This window comes from Phyllostomus hastatus, unplaced genomic scaffold (assembly GCF_019186645.2).
Source record: "Phyllostomus hastatus isolate PE091 unplaced genomic scaffold, TTU_PhHast_1.1 phas_scaffold_501, whole genome shotgun sequence".
NCBI classification, from domain to species: Eukaryota; Metazoa; Chordata; class Mammalia; order Chiroptera; family Phyllostomidae; genus Phyllostomus; species Phyllostomus hastatus.
In genome coordinates, this window is record NW_025334033.1 from 64,148,951 (window position 1) to 64,167,122 (window position 18,172).

An 18,172-nucleotide genomic window follows, 5' to 3' on the forward strand; every position below is an offset into this window, starting at 1 on the left:
AATGTTTACTGACTTTTTTATACAGTACTCTTTCTTCTCTATCATACGGATTAATTAGCCATTATTCTGGTTCATTGTGTCAGGCTATAAGTACTCAAACATGTATCGAATGGTTATGCAATCTTATTTTTTTATTCCGAGTTTAGCTTATTATGCATATAGAGTACCGATTATTTAATTATTTATATTTTTTAAAGGTTTATTTTATTCTCATTCTAGATAGAGGGGAGGGAGAAAGACAGAAACAGCAATCAGTTGCCTACCACATGCACCCTGACTAGGGATCGAACCTGCAACATAGGCATGTGCCCTGACTGTGAATTGAACCAGCGACCTTTTGGTTATGGGACAATGTTCCAACCAACTGAGCCACATTGGCCAGGGCTAAAGGTGTACTATAGACAGACAGATTGTATTCACACCTAAATTATCCATAGTAGTGCTGCATTTTAAGAAGATAGAGTTTGTATTAATCAGAAGTTTCTTTAAGTTTTTGCAGCTTAAAACAAACTTCAGGGAATTGTTTTTATTTGGTTGTACTGAAATTTTGCTATATTATTTGCTATTTAGATGCTTTTGCTACATTGACATTTATTTACCCTTTGTTGAAATAGGAGTAATAACAATAGCAGTAGTTGTAGTTATGGTAATAGCATCTACTAAAATGAGTGCCTACTGTGTGCCAGGCAATCTGCAAAGTGTTTTTTATGTTTCATCTTAAAAGTGTCTCATAATGTAAGTGCACTTATTTTACTAAATTTCTTTTTTTAACTTTTAAAATAATTTATTGATTTCAGAGAGAGAGAGACATTGATTGGGAGTTCCACTTATCTATGCATTCATCGGTTGATTCGTGTGTGTACACTGACTGGGCACCTGCAACCTTGGCGCATCAGGATGACGCTCTGATCAACTGAGCTACCTGGCCGGGGCTTGACCCATTTCCTAGATAAGGTTTCTCAGTTTCGGTGAAGTAGTTTTCTCAAGGTTACGTAGTTAGTAAGAGGCAGGATGAGGCGTTCAGCCCAGACTGACTCCAGGGCCGGGTCTCAGCTGTTCCGCTCTGTTGTCATGCCACACTGATCACTTCATGTCCTTCCTACAGGTTTGCCAATAGGGTTCCTCTGCTGCCGTCATGTCTTGGTTCGCCGATCTTGCTGGGAAGGCAGAGGACCTTTTAAACCGCGTCGACCAAGGGGCTGCGACAGCCCTCAGCAGGAAGGAGAACATCAGCAGCATCATATACAGCAAAAACACTGACTGTCCTGAGCTTCACCAGCAACATCCAGGTTCGACTCATCAGGCTGGATCTAAAGCTGATTATATTTCCTCGGCAGCTGATAACATTAGGAATCAGAAAGCCACCATCTTAGCTGGAACCACAAATGTGAAAGCCGGACCTAGGGCGTCGGTGGAGGCTTCCCATCCTGTTGAGAACTCATCCGTGCCTCGGCCTTCTTCCCAGTTTATCCGGAGAAAAAAGTCGGAACCTGATGACGAGCTGCTGTTTGATTTTCTTAACAGTTCAAGGAAGGAACCTGCCGGGAGGGCGGAAATCAGAAAAGAGAGGGGCAAGACACCTGTTCTTCAGAGTTCTCAGACGACAGGTGTCAGTGCTGCGAACACCAGCGTAACTACCACCAACAGAGCCACTGACGAAAGTCCCTCTGGGAGCCAGAGCCATGGTACTTACCCAGCCCCTGTACCCTTTAAAGTCCAGCAAGTTCATGTGTCGTCGTAGCCATACACATTCTGGTTATCTTTCTCATCCCCCCTTTTGTCACCTGTCCCCACTGGTGCGAGGGCAGGCCCCCTGAAATGTGGGTGTAAATGAGGTACACAGCACGGAATACTACCAGTCAGTAGACAGCTGTGGTTGGGACCTTTGAATGTCATCTGTAGGGCAGCCGCCCACCCCGGCATCTGAGAAATTGCATCCAAAATGATTCTCTAACATATTGTAAAGCACAAAAAAGATCATTTTGAAATGTGAAAGAAAACCTGATTTCGGATTTGGGACCATCTCAGTTCATTTCTTTTTGTCACTGGGATTTACAGGAGCCTGTGCTTCACGTATATTCTTGATTATAGAGGTTTTGCCAGGGGGTGGGGGGGGGTTCCCTGCATTCCCCCCAGGAGTAACGTTGACGCACTGAACTGTGATTGAAGTTGATGAGTTGAAGGTGTGGATGTAGTAGTGAGGTAGAAGCTTAGAGTTCTGGTGTTTAGTTGTTTCATTTCCTGTGAAATTACCTCTACATGGACCTCTCCTCACCCGCACAAATGAGGTTAGCATGGCAGTGTGGCTGATTCAGGTGCCTGCTGACCATTTTTAAACAGCGACGCCCGTGATAGGGTCCCATAGGGATTCCTCACAGCACTGATGATTAGTGGAGTCTGTTACATTCGGAAGTGTTAGAGCTTCTCCCACAGTCTCGGCTGCCAGGGAATAGAATCTGTCTTGTGTCTTTAAGATAAAGAAGTGGTAGAGGCAAGAGTTTGGGGCTTTCAAGACAGGAGCACGCAGTAGCAGTTGATTAATTATGTACACACACTCCTAAGTTTCTTAGCCATCTTTTCATTGCTTATACAAACACTTATTGAGAATCTCCAATGAAAGGAGGGTACAGTGGGGGAGATAAACACATTTATGTACTGTGTCATAAACGCAGCAAGTGAGGTGTGGTCAGCAGGTTGTGAAAACACGGAGGAGAAGGGAACTAATTGCCTGCATTTTCAGGTCAGGGTACTGAGGGTCTGTGATTCGAGCTGGGTCTTAAAGAATGGATAGTTTTCCGGGTGAAAAAGAAGAGGGGCTGGAGACAGCCTTCCCTGAAGAGGTCCCTTTAAGTTCGTTCGTGGAGTTTGGGTAATGGCGGGCGTGAGGTGGAGAGCAGTGCAGGAAAAGTGGGGCCTGCTCGTGAAGGCTCTCGTGTGCCCCCGTAAGCCCACTGTTCCTGTAGATCATTCTTGGCTAAAAAGCGGTCCCTGGACATCCTGCACCAGACTCACTTGTGTGGTTAATAAATGATGAGTTGCTGGGTGCCTCCCCAGAGTTCCTGATTTAGCGTTTGTGGGGATGGAGCCAGGGCATCTGGATTTTTTTGTTTTCCAGGCATTCGCTAGGTCAGTAAAACTTGAAAGTGCCATAGCAATGTGATGCTAATAGAGGTCTTTTAAGCTTGAAGTTGAGTTGAATTATTTTTTTACTTTTAAGGAAAACAACTTACATTATAATTGTAAAGGACCGATCAAAGGCGGGCCAGTCAGTACACGGGAGTTACAGAAGTGAAGTCTTGTTTCTCTAGGGCAGGGTCCGGCTCTCTGGGGACTGTTGACTTTTAGGGTGAATGATTCTTTGTTGTGGGGAACCGCCCTGTTCTTTGTAGGCTATTCAGCAGCATCATGGCCTCCTAACCCACTAGATGACAGTAGCCACCTCAGTCGTGAAAACCCGGTATGTCTTGATCATTACCAGATGTCACTTGGGGAGCAAGTTCACCGCAGGTTCAGAAGTCCCAAGATCCCTAGAAATGGAGTTGCTGAGTTGAAGGGTGTGACGATGTTTAGCTTCACTAGTAACGAACACCAAAGCTGTTTCCTCAAGAGGTTGTACCAATTTATAGTTCACCAGCTGTGGTTAAGAGATCCGTTCACTCTGCATTCTCACCAAAATTTGATATTTTCAATGTGATTTTTCTTTTATCTTCACCCAAGGACATGCTTACTGATTTTAGAGGATGGGAAGGGAGGGAGAAAGAGAGGGAGAGAAACCTCAAGGAACATTGATTGACTGCCTTTCGTACGTACCCTAACTAGGACCCAACGCACAGCCTAGGCACATGCTCCAACTGGGAGCTGAACCCTGGACCTTTCAGTTGTTGGGAAGATGCCCAACCAACTGAGCCGCACTGGCCAGGGCTCAATGTGACTTTCTGTGTGAAATGTCATTGTTTAAAAGTTCTCTCATTACTAGATGAGGTTGAGCATCTTTTCAAACATTTGACTATTTGAGTTTCATCTTTGGGGAGTACCCGTCCAAGTCTTTTGATCATTTTTTCCTAATGGGTTATTGATTAACAGATTATCTTCCTTTGTAAAATGTCAAATGTTTTGCCCATTGTTTTAGTGCATGTTATCATTTAAATTTTTTTAGCATATAATCTTTTTTTAATTTTATTTATTTTCAGAAAGAGGGGAAGGGAGGGAGAAAAAGAGGGAGAGAAACATCAATGTGTGAGAGAAACATCAATCAATTGCCTCTCATGCACCCCCAACTAGGGACCTGACCCACAACCCAGTGCCCTGACTGGGAATCGAACCGGCGACCCTTTGGTTCACAGGCCGGCACTCAATCCACTGAGCAGCACCAGCCAGGGCAGCATGTAGTCTTTTGAGAGTAAGTAAGAAGTATATTTGCATCATATTTAGTAGCAGTTAAAAACAAGATGAATCTGAATTCCTGTCTCTATTTCTTTGGGTAAGGCATTTTATATTCCAGTTTGGTACGTAACTCATTGTTGTGACCTATTATTAACTCTCCTTGAAACCCACAGCTGTTCTTTTGTGCCTTTTCACTATTTTCAATGTGGAGACTTGTTTTTCTTTTTTTCCCCAAAAACAATTTGGAGGCAAAAGGGAGACCAAGTCCAACCCCTTAGGTTAAGCCTGATTCTATGTGTCCCAGTACTGTGTTCTTGTATCTGTTCTTCATCACCATTCATTCAGTGTGTCTGGGATCTTTAGAGCCTGTAGGCTCCATGTACGAGAATGAGATTTCATCAGAGGGAAGTTTGTTGAGAATTTAAGTTTGCTTCTTACGGCATTTCAGCCACGTGAGTCGGAAGGCGGCGTGCCACCGTGGGCTGCTGATGTCTGTGCAGTGAGCACGCCGATGTAACACACCCGTGTTCCTTTTTTACAGAAGCCTCCAGCAATTCAGATTCGGGCCACGAGATCCAGGAGGGTTCTTCGAAGGAAAACGCGCCATCAGACGCTTCCTGTGCTGATCACCACCCGCAGCCCGCTGATGACGGCAAATCGCACGAGCTGTCCAACCTCCGGCTGGAGAACCAGCTGCTGAGGAATGAGGTCCAGTCCTTAAACCAAGAAATGGCCTCGTTACTTCAGAGAGCCAGGGAAACTCAAGAAGGTAGAGCCTTGTTCCAGTCATCCGGGACTAGGAATTTAACATTTCAGAAATAGACGGAAACCTTGGTTATAGCTAAACTATTAGAAATACGTTAGATGACAATTGTGAAATAGTGTTTTCATGGAAATACAGGTCCCAGATTTGGAAATGGGACCAGTTGTCCTCCCGTCAACCTGAAACAAAGTTCAATGGTCCCTTTTTCGTGGGAACTATGAAATTTAAGAATTCAGAAGAATGGAACATTGATAATCATGTAGTTTATTTGGCTGGTTTATTCTGAGCCTCTAGGGAAACCGTCCATGAACCAAAGGTGGGGTTAAACAAAGTGGTGGACAGCAGCAAGCAGGGCACTGCAGTGTCCACTGTCCCATCGCCACTGCCACTGTCCTGCAGTGCCCTGCTCTCGGGGACATAAACTAAACATAGCACTTCATCTGAATAGTACCCTCAGGAATTGTGCAGTGTGGTGGCCCTAGAGTACAAAACCCTCGGAATCCTCAGAAATGGATAATTAGTAAATTAGAGGCTTCTGTACTGGGGTGTACATTATCTACTCTCGACTTGGATTTGCATTCTTTTTTGTTTCTACTCTCATGACTGAGGTCGTGGTGGAGTGGGGGGATGTGTCATGTTATTGCGAGGGTATCTGGGGAGAAGATGGAGGAGAAGAAATCTCTGCCTTGGTCCCCAGGGGTAATTAGAAAGAAGTTGGGGACAGTGGGGTAAGTTTTGCTGACACATGGGTGAGGCCGGAGGAGTTCAATAGGAAGATAATTTGTCTTGTTAGACTGACTTTAGAAAAAGCTTCACTTTACCCAGACTAATGAAGATTTAGAGATAGAGCTTTTCATGAGATTCTGTGTTGTAGACTTCCTTCTCTCTGCTGGTTGGGGCCTCCAAATGCTTTATGATATATCTCCAGGGAAAGACATTTGTAGAAGAGCAGCTAGCATCGTGCCCCTTTCCAACCCGTTAACTGTAATATAAATGTGAATATTGGCCTGAAAAGTGGGTGTCCCTTTTGGAACAAAAAACTTGAAGATATTTGTAAGCTCCTGATATCAGGAAGAAACACGGGTGTCCAACCCACAGCCTGCGGGCTGCATGTGACCCAATACAAATTGTAAATTTATCTAAAACCTTTTTTTGCTCATCAGTTTTCATTAGTACTAGTGTATTTAATGTGTGGCCCAAGACAGCCCCTTCCAGTGTGGCCCAGAGACGCCAAAAGGTTGGGCGCCCCTGTGAAATGACTCGGGAGAATCTGCACTCTGAAAAAGATCTGTTTGCTTGAATAGAGAATTTTTTTCTTTTTAGAATTAAACAAAGCAAGAGACAGGATTGAAAAGTGGAATGCTGACCATTCCAAGAGTGACCGAATAACTCGAGAACTCCGAGCCCAAGTGGATGACCTGACGGAAGCAGCGGCCGCCAAGGACTCCCAGCTGGCTGTCCTGAAGGTGCGACTCGAGGAGGCCGACCAGCTGCTGAGGACTCGCACGGAAGCGCTAGAAGCCTTGCAGAGCGAAAAGTCACGGTAGCTAATTCCGTTCATAATGAGAAAATGAGCTAGGACGAGTCTCTTTCCAGTACAAGTAATGGTAAACATTGTGGTGCATACGACCTAACGAAAATTTAGCTTTTGAAAATTTACAAGAGAAAATAATTCGTTTTTGGTAATGCTGGAAATGTGTGTAGTTAAAAATGGGTCTATCTGAGTCTTGAGATGCCTTGTTAGCAAATCCTGAATTTAAACATATTTGAAGAGCATGGTGTCATTAATCTTTTGACATGTAATAAGTGCTGTGTACTTGTATTTGGATGCCGAAAAGTATAGATGACGTTCCGTTAAAGGGGAAAAAGACTTCTTTAAGAACGTTTAGTGGACCCGTCCTTTTGTGCTAACAAGCTAATGCCCTAAACGAGCCCACCTTGTCACCTGTACATTGTGGAAACAAGTTGTTGCGCGTGACGTGTGTTTGTTCAGAATCATGCAGGATCACAGCGAAGGGAGCAGCCTGCAGAACCAAGCTCTGCAGACCCTCCAGGAGAGACTGCACGAAGCCGAGGCCACGCTGAAGAGGGAGCAGGAGAGCTACAAACAGATGCAGGTGAGGCTGGGAGGCAGCGGAGTCCCGCCGCTGTGTGGACGGGGAGGGCTGGCCTCCTGCTTGTCACGACACACTTGCTCTTTAATAAAATCCTGCAGTGCGTTTCAGAAAAGTCTGTTTCTGTGACGAAACCAAGCATTTGAAAACTTAGCTTGATCCTTGCCAAATTTATTGAAGATAGTTTTTTTCCCAAGTTATAAAAGAAAGTTTATTTGGAAAATTACAGAGGTGGTAGAAGTGAGCCAGCTGAGCCGCGTAGGCTCAGGAAGCAAGTTACAGAGGAAGGAGGAGGGCCCGGAGCTCAGGAGGGAGGAGAGCCAAAGGTAAAGCACCTGAGGGTGCGGAAAGGGGCAGAGAGAGGCAGGGGTGTGCTCCTGCAAGGGAGAGGGCCTAAAGTAGCTCACGTTCACTAGAGATGGGCATCTCTCCATTTAATTTGGTTGTGCAGCCATCATTACCCTTATTTGATTAGAAGCTGATTGGGAACATCTTGTTTGCTTCTATTTTAGCTTTTAGTGGTTCCAGTTTATTCTGATTCATTTATTTCAAGACATAATTGTACCTTATGTAGGGTTTTACTTTTAAGTGAATTTTTGTATCTAGTTCAGTGATTCTTGATCCTGCCTACACATTAGAATTGCCTGTGTAGCTCTTACTCCTTTTTAATGCCCAGTGTGCACCCCCAGGAATCTGGTTGCACCGAATGAGGTGTGACACAGGTGTTGGTGTTGCGGCTTTACCGCCTTCACAGGTCTGTCTAGTGGGCAGTCAGGGCCCTCCGGTGTAGGCTGTCTTTTAAACAGGTGGAAATAATTCAGCCCTGAAATAAACATCAGCTAAAGTGGGTTAAAAGGTTATTCATATATTTTATTACATCTGAAGTGCTACATCTAATGTCGTTAAAATTTAATGATGAGATATTTTACATTCTTTTCTGCATACTGAGTCTTTAAGATATGGTGTCTTACACTTAATTCAGACATTCCATTTTTTTTCTGAAGTATTTGATCTGTATTTAGGTTTCGTAAAACTTGCAGGTGAAAGAATAAATCCAATACCCAAACTGTTTTAAACATACTCAGAAGCTTTTCAGTACCAGACAATTCCTCAAAAAGTTAAGGTTTAAACTTTAGATTTACCATGTGACCCAGCAATTCAACTCTTAGGTATATACCCAGGAGAATTGAAAATATATGTCCACACAAAAACTTGTACGTGAATTTTCATAGCACATGATTCATACTCACCCCAAACTGGAAACAAAATGTGCTATGTCTCTGCAAGGAGGCGTTCCGCCATCAAAAGGAATGAAGTATTGATTCATGCTAAACACGGATGACCCTTGGAAACGTTACGCCAAGTGAGAGAAGACAGACACAAAGGCCACATACTATATGATCTAATTCGTGTGAAATGTCCAGAATAGGCAAACCTATACAGCAAGAAAGTAGGCTCGTGGTTGCCAGGGACTGGGAGCGAGGGAGAAATGGGTAGGGGATTTCTTTTGGGGCTAAAAATGTTCCGAAATTAGGTGATGGTGATGGTTACACAACTCTGTGATACACTAGAAACAGCTGAGTCCCGTGTCTTAAAAGGGTGAATTTGATGGTATGTGAATTATATCCGAATAAATCTATTGTTAATTGAATTGACTTAGTTTCTATGTTTAAGTTAGTTAAAAACGAATAACCTTAAAAATTCCACTCCCAGTTGCATTAGACACACTGCACATGCTCGGTGGGCAGCAGTGTCCTTGCCCCCCCTTTTCAGAGGAGGCGTTAATGCTGGCTCCCAGGTGTGCGAGCTCTAGTTACTGTCGTGTGATGGTAAAAGCGTTCTGACCGCTGCCGCACCTCCTGGGGAGGTGTGGGGAGCTTTTGAGAATGAAGGTAAAATAAAAGTCTCCAAAAAATGGGCTACTAAGTGACAGACCTTGTGTTTTTTTAGAGCTTTAAAAATTTCTTAAGCTAAAAAGTGACACTGACCAGCTTATTAGAAAATCTAAAGTAAAAGGGAGACATCCGCCATGCTGTTTGAAAGACGTAGCTCTTCTGCCTCCCGCTTGTTTTCTAGTAGACTTGCTCGTTTTCTGCAGACCCAGGGTCCAGTGATCAGCTAGTGTCAGGTCAGCTCTGGTATTCTTAAAAAACAGACTTCCAAGCCCAGCCTGGGAAATTCCAATTGAGGAAGGCCGGGGATGGCTGTATTTTCAGCAAATTCCCTAACTGACTCTGATGGGTGGCCGTGTTGAGAGCCACTGCCTTAGAGTCCCTGTTCTGCAGTTGCTGACGAACGGAGGCTGTTTTTACCTGCCTGGTGTGTTGTGGGGCTGAGCCACTGAGTCCCGTGGCTGTCTTAATGGATGGTTATACAGTACATCTCAAAGTAGCATGTCATAAGGACGATACAAAAATCTGTCGCAGAGTGAGTTTGCTGCACGCCTGAACAAAGTGGAAGTGGAACGGCAGAGCCTGGCCGAGGCAGTGACGCTGGCAGAGCGAAAACACTCGGACGAGAAGAAGAAGGTCGATGAGCTGCAGCAGCAAGTCAAGATGCACAGGACCAGCCTGGAGTCCTCCAAGCAGGAGTTAATTGACTACAAGCAAAAAGCTACTCGAATACTCCAAGTAAGCATGCAGTGGATACATTTGAATGCTAATGTGCCCGTTAACTGGGAGATAGTTTAAAACTGTGGATCTGTGAGGAGGTTTGTCCGTGTTTAGCTGGGTTGGCTCACTTCAGGTGCCTCGCGCAGAAACATGATAAAAAGGATGAAATGTCTTTTGTTCCTACCACTTTTTAATTTAAAATTCATTCTGCCACTACCTAGTTCAGGTCTTCTGCCTGTCACCTCATCCCTGGGAGAATACTAATATCCACTGTTAAACAGCCATTTCACTTGTCCGTGTTGGTCCTCTGTTGAGTTTTTCAGAGCAGCTGGCCTCGCTCTCAGAATCGCCTCGTCCACCTCTGTCCCCCTTCCTTGCACTAAGGTGACCTTACCGTCTTCACTGAAAAGACTGTAGTCCGCTAATGTACTTTCAACTTCTCTTTCCTTGTGTCTCATGTCAGGGAAACCGTGTCCTTTTCTTTTCTCTGGGATAATTTGTCTGCCAGTGCATCGCCGGCACTCCTCCCCCCTCACTTAAGCCCTTTCTCCACAGGTCTGTCCTCTTGCTGTCTGTCTTTCTGGCTCAGCTTACTCAAGAGCACTTGCTTTCTTAGTGGAAGAATGAAGAGAAAACAGTCCTTTTGGCTTATTTGATGACTTTGATCCATTTCTCTGTTCTTTCTGTCAATGTCAGGCGGATCAGGACCACTGTCTACATGTTAGAGTTACTAGCCTCCACTCACCCACGTAGTTTCTGTCCTCACCACGTTTCTGAGGTTGCCTTCTTAGAAGTCTTTCTGTCCTTTTCTTCATTTCCGTCCACTTTGATTTTGGTGAGCATTGGATACTGTTAACCCTCCTGCCTTCATGAAACTTTGCATTATCATATGTGCTTCTTCGTCAGCGTGACTTCAGCATCCGATCCTGAGTCTCCGACCTCAGCTTCCAAACACCTGCCATGGGGTGTCCCAGCCTCCACACCAGCTCCTCCTGCATTCCCCTCTCTCCGTAAATGTTACTGCCATTTCCTGGGCAGTAGAGTATGAAACTCCAGTGTCGTTTTGACCCACCTTTTTCTTTAACCCCACCGTCAAGAAATACCATGTTTATCTCCTCCAAGGTCTCTTATTTTACCCTTCCTTGTTGCTCCTCTGTCATCCTAATAGATTAATTCATGTAGAAGGTACTTACTGTGCCCATAACTGTTCCCTAGGCACTGTGATAGATGCTGAGGACACAAAGCTTAAAAGACATGTCCTCTTTCTTAAAAGAGTGTTTAGTATACCGGAGGGACACTGCGGTTACCTATCCGATGGAGTCATTGATGCATTAGCCCTTAAACTCTGTCCGGGGGTATCAGGGATCTCTGCAGATGCAGTGTGGAGAGGAACTCGAAGGGTGAGTCGGAAGACTTGTGGTAGGGAGGAGATTTCAGATAGGACAGCCTGCACCAGAGCAAAGGGGCCCTGGGGGAATGTGGCATATTTAATGGACCACAGCTAGCTTCCTATCGCTGGTACATACAATGTTAGAGATGAAGAGTTAGGAGATGAGACTCAATAAACAGGAGCCATATCTCGGAGGGAGGGCCTTGCACCCCTTGTGAAGGAGTTTTGATTTATCTCACAGAGGATGGTAGGGAGTGGGGCAGATATGAGAGAACCTGAGCAGCATGATTAGATTTGAGTGGGAAAACTATGGCAGTGATGAGGTCGGGAGAGAGTTGGATCTCTGTTTTGCTATCGTTGTACCCCCAGGACAGCGCCTGGCCTCGGAAGGCACGCAGTCGGTTGTTGAGTACATTGAAGGGAGGGGGCTGTGGTGGTGAGGTGTGGACGGTAAAGAGGCAAGTACCGAAAATAACGGGAAGGAGCCCACAGGGCCTGGTCTGATGCGGGACAGTGAGGGTGCCAGACGGGGCACAGCTAAAAGAAGTGTGGGAGGGCGGGTATATGAGACTTGGAGGTTTAACCGGAGGAAGTGGGAAGTGGCAGATGGAATCCAGGATGACTCCTGGTTTCTGGTTTGAGTTTGTGAGTGGTGTCCCCTGAACTATAAGGAAAGGCATCAGGCTAGGATTGAGTGAGATTACCCTCAAAATGGAGGTGACAGTTTCAGGAAGGTGATCGGAAATGCAGGCTGAGGCTGAGCAGAGGCTCTGGGCATCAACTCTAGGAAGACACATGCGAGGTCCGTCCGGAAAGTATCCAGCCGTGCGCTGTGAAAAGCAGACCTTCACTGAAGAAGACACAAGACACACTGTACATACGACAGCGGTGCCTCAGTCCGCTTCAAAGTGTGCACCTCTGACCCTCACACAGTTCTCCCAAGCACCATCAATGGCCCCATCAGGATTTTCCCGAATCTGATAGACAGTCTGAAATCTCTTCACTTTCGAAGGTGATTTTAGTTTTGGGATGAGCCAGAAGTCACAGGGCACCAAATCTGGGCTGCAGGGGGGCTGCATCACATGGGTGATTTGATGTTTCACCAAAAAACACTGCACAAAACACGCCGCATGAGCAGGCAAGTTGTCGTGATGAAGCTGCCAATCACCAGTTAGTTGCCCATAGCTGCAGCCCTTTGAATCATCTGAATAGTTTACGTGGAGGAATGTCCCAGCTTGATGCAAGATTGATGCAGATTCGTTGCTCTACTCACTCAGTCATTTTGAATTCAACAGCCACACGGTACACATGCTCACTCAACAGCATTTACCACCCCCACTGACTAGTGCAGTGAAGTCATCATTGTTCACACATGTGCATTCCAGTCCACTCTCCTTGGCTGCCAGGTTACATCAGTGTTGTGCAAACCATTCTTGTTATATTATCAATGGCTGGACTTTTTCTGGACAGACCTCGTGTGTGTGTCATATATGATATATGACATATATGATATATATTGTATGTTTTGGACCATAAGACGCACCTAAGTTTTAGAGGAAGAAAATAGGGGAAAATTTTTTGAAGCAAAAAATGTGACAAAATATTTAATATAAATAATATTTCACCAATGTAAATGTAAACAGAACTCAACAGCAGCATTAACAACCATTATTCCTCCCAAATTGGAGTGGGGGTGTGCATCTTATAGTCCAAAAAATACGGGTATATCATATATATGATAATGTTTGTTACAGAACATTTGAAAGCTACAGAAAATTTTGAAGTCACCCATAATTCTACCACATAAAAAAGAAAAAAGTTTTTGATGGAGAGTGACTTTCAAATAATTATATTTAAGATGAAATCGCTGGTGGCCCTTATTACCAGCCTACAATTGTAGCACTTTTTAAACTGGTCTTCCCACATCAAATCTCTCTTTCTGATGCATCCTTTATACCAGCGGTCTGAAAACTTTTTCTGTCAAGGACCAAATAGTACATATTTGCGGCTTTGCAGGCCGTGTGTGGTGTCCATCCCATATTCTTTGTTTCTTTATTTTATAATCCCTTTAACATTCGAAACCTGTTCTTAGCTTGTAGGCTGTGCGGAAGCAGGCCATGGATGGGCCCATCTGGCTCATCGACCGGAGTTTGAGAACACCTGCCTTATACCGCTGCCAGATTGACCCTCCTGAAACGCATCTCTGGTCGTAACACTCCCCTGCCTGCTCTTCTCTTTTTAATTGTTGTTCAGTTACAGTTGTCCCACTTTTTCCCGTGTTGTTGTCCCCTTCCCCACCCCACTGCCCATGCCCATGGGTCCTTTATATGTGTTCCTTGACCCTTCCCCTGCTTTCCCCCATTATCCCCCTCCCCCCACCCCTCTGGTCACTGTCAGTTTGTTCTTTATTTCCATGTCTCTGCATCTGTTTTGCTCATTTGTTGATTAGTTTCCACTTATAGATGAGATCATTTTTGTCATTCGCCACCAGGCTTATTTCACTAAGCATAATGCTCTCCAGCTCCATCCATGCTATAGCAAAGGGTAGGAGTTCCTTCTTTCTTTCTGCTGTGTAGTATTCCATTATGTAAATGTACCAGTTTTTTGATCCACTCATTTACTGATGGGCATTTAGGTTGTTTCCAGCCCTTGGCTGTTGTAAATGATGCTGCTATGAATATTGGGGTGCACAGGTTCTTCTGAATTGGTGTTTCGGGATTCTTAGGGTATAATCCCAGCAGTGGAATTGCCAGGTCAAAAGGCAGTTCCATTTTTAGTTTTCTGAGGAAATTCTTTACTGTTTTCCACAGTGGCTACACTGCATTCCCACCAACAGTGCACCAGGGTTTCCTTTTCTCCACAACCTCACCAGCACTTGTTTGTTGATTTGTTAATGAAAGCCATTCAGACCTGTGTGAAGTGGTATCTCATTGTGGTTTTAATTTGCATCTCTCTGATGGCTAGTGATGCTGAGCATCTTTTCATATGTCTCTGGGCCCTTTGTATGTCCTCCTTGGAGAAGAGTCTGTTCAGGTCCTTTGCCCATTTTTTTATTGGATTGTTTGTCTTCCTGGTATGGAGCTGTGTGAGTTCTTTATATATCTTGGAGATCAAACTCTTGTCTGAGATATTATGGCAAATATGTTTTCCTATGTAGTTATTCCCCTTGCATTTTCTTTAGCTATGCCGAAGCTTTTTAATTTGACGTAGTCCCATTTATTTATTCTTTCCTTTATATCCCTTGCCCTAAAGAATGCATCAGTGAAAATATTGCTGCATTGTCTGCCATTTGTTTTAGCCCACCAGAGAAAATTCAGACATTCTAGTCTGGCATCCAAAACCCCCACTGATTGGTCCTGACAGACCATCAAGCACGTCTCAACAGTGTGTTCTTACAGGCCTTCGTGCTCTGCGTTTTATGCTTTGCACTGTTTTCTTGGTACCTGTTAAAATCCTAGCCATCTCTCAGGCCGGCATCACTGCTGTCGTTCTGATGAAGCCTTCTTGTCCCTAGAAGTTGTTTTCCTCTCCTGGGGAAGGGGGCGCTCTACAAGGGCCCTTCTCAGCTTGTATTCATTGCCCTCCCGTGGGTACTTGTAACTTCCTTTTTAGTTTGTAAGGTGGGGTACTATCCACGGTGAGGGACAGTAATCTGTCTCTCCAATTTTTAAATATATGTATTTTAAACATATATATATATATATATATATATATATATATCTCCATCCCAGAGAGAGGGAGGAAGAGAGAGAAAGAGAAACATCAGTTGGTTGTCTTGCACATGCCCCAGTCAGGGACTGAACCTGCAGTCTAAACACATGCCCTGACCGGGAATCCCACAGGCGACCTTCTGGTCTATGGGATGACGTTCCAACCCACTGAGCCACCGGCCAGGCAAGAGAGACACTGTCTATTACACAGGACCCTTGGCACAGTGCCAAGCCCATCAGGGCTGCTCCAGAAATATTTCTTGACTGGCTTGTGATGGGAAAAATAAGCACAAGAAAGGATAAGAAGAAAATATGAGAAAAATCTTGTTAATGGTAAGTTTTCAATAACAACATCATCCTGGGGACTGAAACCCAAGGACAGTGTACAGCAAGGCTCTGGTGGGTGTACAGCCTGTGCCTTCTCTGACGGAGAATGTAATAATTGGAATGTTTCCGTAGTGGTTTAGCTGGTGTATGGCGGATGATATTCAGTACACAAGCTAATCTCTGCTTTGCTTAAAGATACCTTTTTTTTTATACTAGTCTAAAGAAAAATTGATTAACAGCTTAAAGGAAGGATCTGGTTTTGAAGGCCTGGACAGCAATACTGCGAATAGCGTGGAGCTAGAAGAACTTCGTCATGAAAAGGAGCTGCAGAGGGAAGAAATTCAGAAGCTGATGGGTCAGGTACATCAGCTGCGGTCTGAGTTGCAGGTGAGGGTCGTTACCGTTCACTCCGGAGACAGCTGGTCACCCCAGCTGTTAGCGGTTTCAGAGGTGCTGGTTCTGTGTTTTGGGAAAAGGGCATTAGTGAAATAACGTGGAGCTTCTACGGGAGTAATAGTCGGCACACAGAAGTGAATCTGAAACAGTAGGTTTCTTGTCTGTTGATCGACTGCCAAGTAATGGGAATAATAAACGTAAGTAACCAGATTCATGCATTCAGCAAATGCTTACCAAGTGCCAGGCATCCTCCAGGCTTGGAGTTGTACCAGGGAGCCAGACAGAATCTTCCTGCTTCTGGATCCCACATTCTCGTGGTTAAATACACATTAAATTTGGGCTTGTCTGTATAACTGGGATGCTTTCTGATATTAGCGTGGGCTCAGGGAGGATCTTTTATGTCCTTACCTGAGGACATTTTTTGATTGCTTTTAGAGAGAGGGGGGAATGGAGAGAGAGAAGCATCGATGCGAGAGAGAAACATTGATGGGCTGCCTCCCATATGTACCCAGACTGGGGATTGCATGTGCCCAGACCAGGGTTCAAACCCACAAGCATTTGGTTATAGGAAGACCCTCCAACTAACTGACCCACACAGACCAGGGCAGAGATGATTTTTTTTTTAAGTATTTATTTTTAGAGAGGTGAAGGGAGAGAGAAAGAGAGGAAGAGAAGCATTGACATGCAAGAGATACATCCATCAGTTGCCTTCCACATGACCCTAAGTGTGGACCTTGCCTGCAGCCCAGACATGTGCCCTGACTGGTAGCTAGGCCGGTGACCCTTTGGTTTGCAGGCCAGCACTCAGTCCACTGAGCCATGCCAGCCAGGGTGAGATGGTCTTTTAATTATAGTTTCTGGATAATCTTGCAGTTTATTTGTAAACACTATATTTAACCTAAGAGTAGATTGAACCATTAATTTAGATTAAACATAGAGTTTTTGACAGAGGATCAAGTAAAGTGCAGGGTAACAAGCCTTCTTTAAAAATTTCACAGAGAACATTCATTCATGCACTAACCCAGACTTTTTGATTTGTAAGGTGTGCATAAGCTACAAAGCAACGTGTAGCAGTTGTGAGGACAGGCTGGTCTGTTAACATGGGCTCCAGTGTCAGATCTGGGTGGAGACGCCCTCCTGGGCGCTTCCTGGATGTGTTGCCTTGCACAAGGCACTTATCTTACTGAGCCTTGGTTTTCTCACTTGTAAAATGCACACACAAAGGTTCTTTCACGGATAAGGATGTGTGTAAATAGGCCCTTGGTAAATAATTCCTGGATATTTTCTTATTGGTCAAGTAGAAGAGCCAGTAAAGATTGTTGTCCTTTAGTCTTTAAAGTGGGATATTTTTTTTCTGTAAATATTTTGAATTCCAAAGAATTTAGTCCCATGAACTTAGAAAGTGAGTAGATGCTAATCCTACTCATATCCTGTCTTATTCATACATGTCTTTGGGGTGAAATTATGAAAATGGTTGGTTTATTTAATATCTCATCCTTACCCAAGCCCCATTGATGACATTGACCTATTTTTCTACCCTTAAGTTTATAAAGTATATAATAAAGATGATAGTATTAGGTCTAGCAAAATGTGAGAATTGTTAATGATTACAGCAGCTGTTATTCACTGAGCACTTATGTGCCAGGCACTGCACTAAGCTCTCAATATACACCCTTTCATTTACTCCTTACCACAACCCTGTCAGGGAGGCGACACAGTCTCAACTTACAGTTTGAAGGGCTGTAAGTATGGGGAAGGAAAGTAACTTCCCATGACTAGTATAGTGGCAGAGTCAGGATGCAATCCCTAGTCTGTCTGATTCCAGAATGTGGGTTCTCCATCACTGCACGTACTTCCTGCCTCTCAAGAATTCATCTTAGTCAGATTGGTGACAAAGAGTAATCTGCCTTCTCCTACCCCTGAAAACTCCGTGATAGGGGAAAATAATTGTACTTCCTGCCGTTTTCCTCTCACTCCCTAAAGTTGTTTGATTATCGGGGAGTATCCTTAATCTGTCAGGTCTTCCAACAATATGCGAGTGGAGATGAGTGTAAAGCAGAATGTACCAAAAGATAGAAAGCAAAATAAGATGCTGATTTCAAACTCGTACAGTACTGTATGAATGGACTTACCCTTAACTTGAAACCTAGAAAATACAGAAACCTCGCCCTTGCTGGGTGGCTCAGTGGATTGAGTGCTAACCTGCAAACCGAAAGGTCACAGGTTCAGTTCCCAGTCAGGCCACAAGCCTGGAGTGTGGGCCAGGTCCCCAGCTGGGGGTGTGCAAGAGGCAACCACACATTGATGTTTCTCTCCCTCTTTCTCCCTTCCTACTCCCCCCTCTGAAAATAAATAAATAATCTTTTCTTAAAAAAAAAAAAAGAAAACATAGAAACCTAGAGCTGTGTGTTTTACTACCGTAGCCTTCACAGGAAATCCAGAGGGTGGTGATTAAGTTTGAGGAACTGAGAGTAGTG

General features: G+C 44.4%; 1 protein-coding gene across 2 annotated transcripts in view; it reads left to right on the forward strand.

Annotated features, from left to right (window-relative positions):
- The window catches only part of GOLGA5 (golgin A5), a 37,944-nt gene that overhangs the window by 1,517 nt on the left and 18,255 nt on the right, over nucleotides 1-18,172 (forward strand). For both annotated transcript variants that reach the window (XM_045823524.1, XM_045823525.1), the window contains exons 2-7: nucleotides 1,106-1,685; nucleotides 4,925-5,152; nucleotides 6,470-6,689; nucleotides 7,140-7,263; nucleotides 9,687-9,890; nucleotides 15,516-15,686. In XM_045823524.1, coding sequence (XP_045679480.1) covers nucleotides 1,136-1,685; nucleotides 4,925-5,152; nucleotides 6,470-6,689; nucleotides 7,140-7,263; nucleotides 9,687-9,890; nucleotides 15,516-15,686 — 1,497 coding nt within the window. In that variant the 5' untranslated portion in view covers nucleotides 1,106-1,135. The remainder of the gene's footprint in view (nucleotides 1-1,105; nucleotides 1,686-4,924; nucleotides 5,153-6,469; nucleotides 6,690-7,139; nucleotides 7,264-9,686; nucleotides 9,891-15,515; nucleotides 15,687-18,172) is intronic.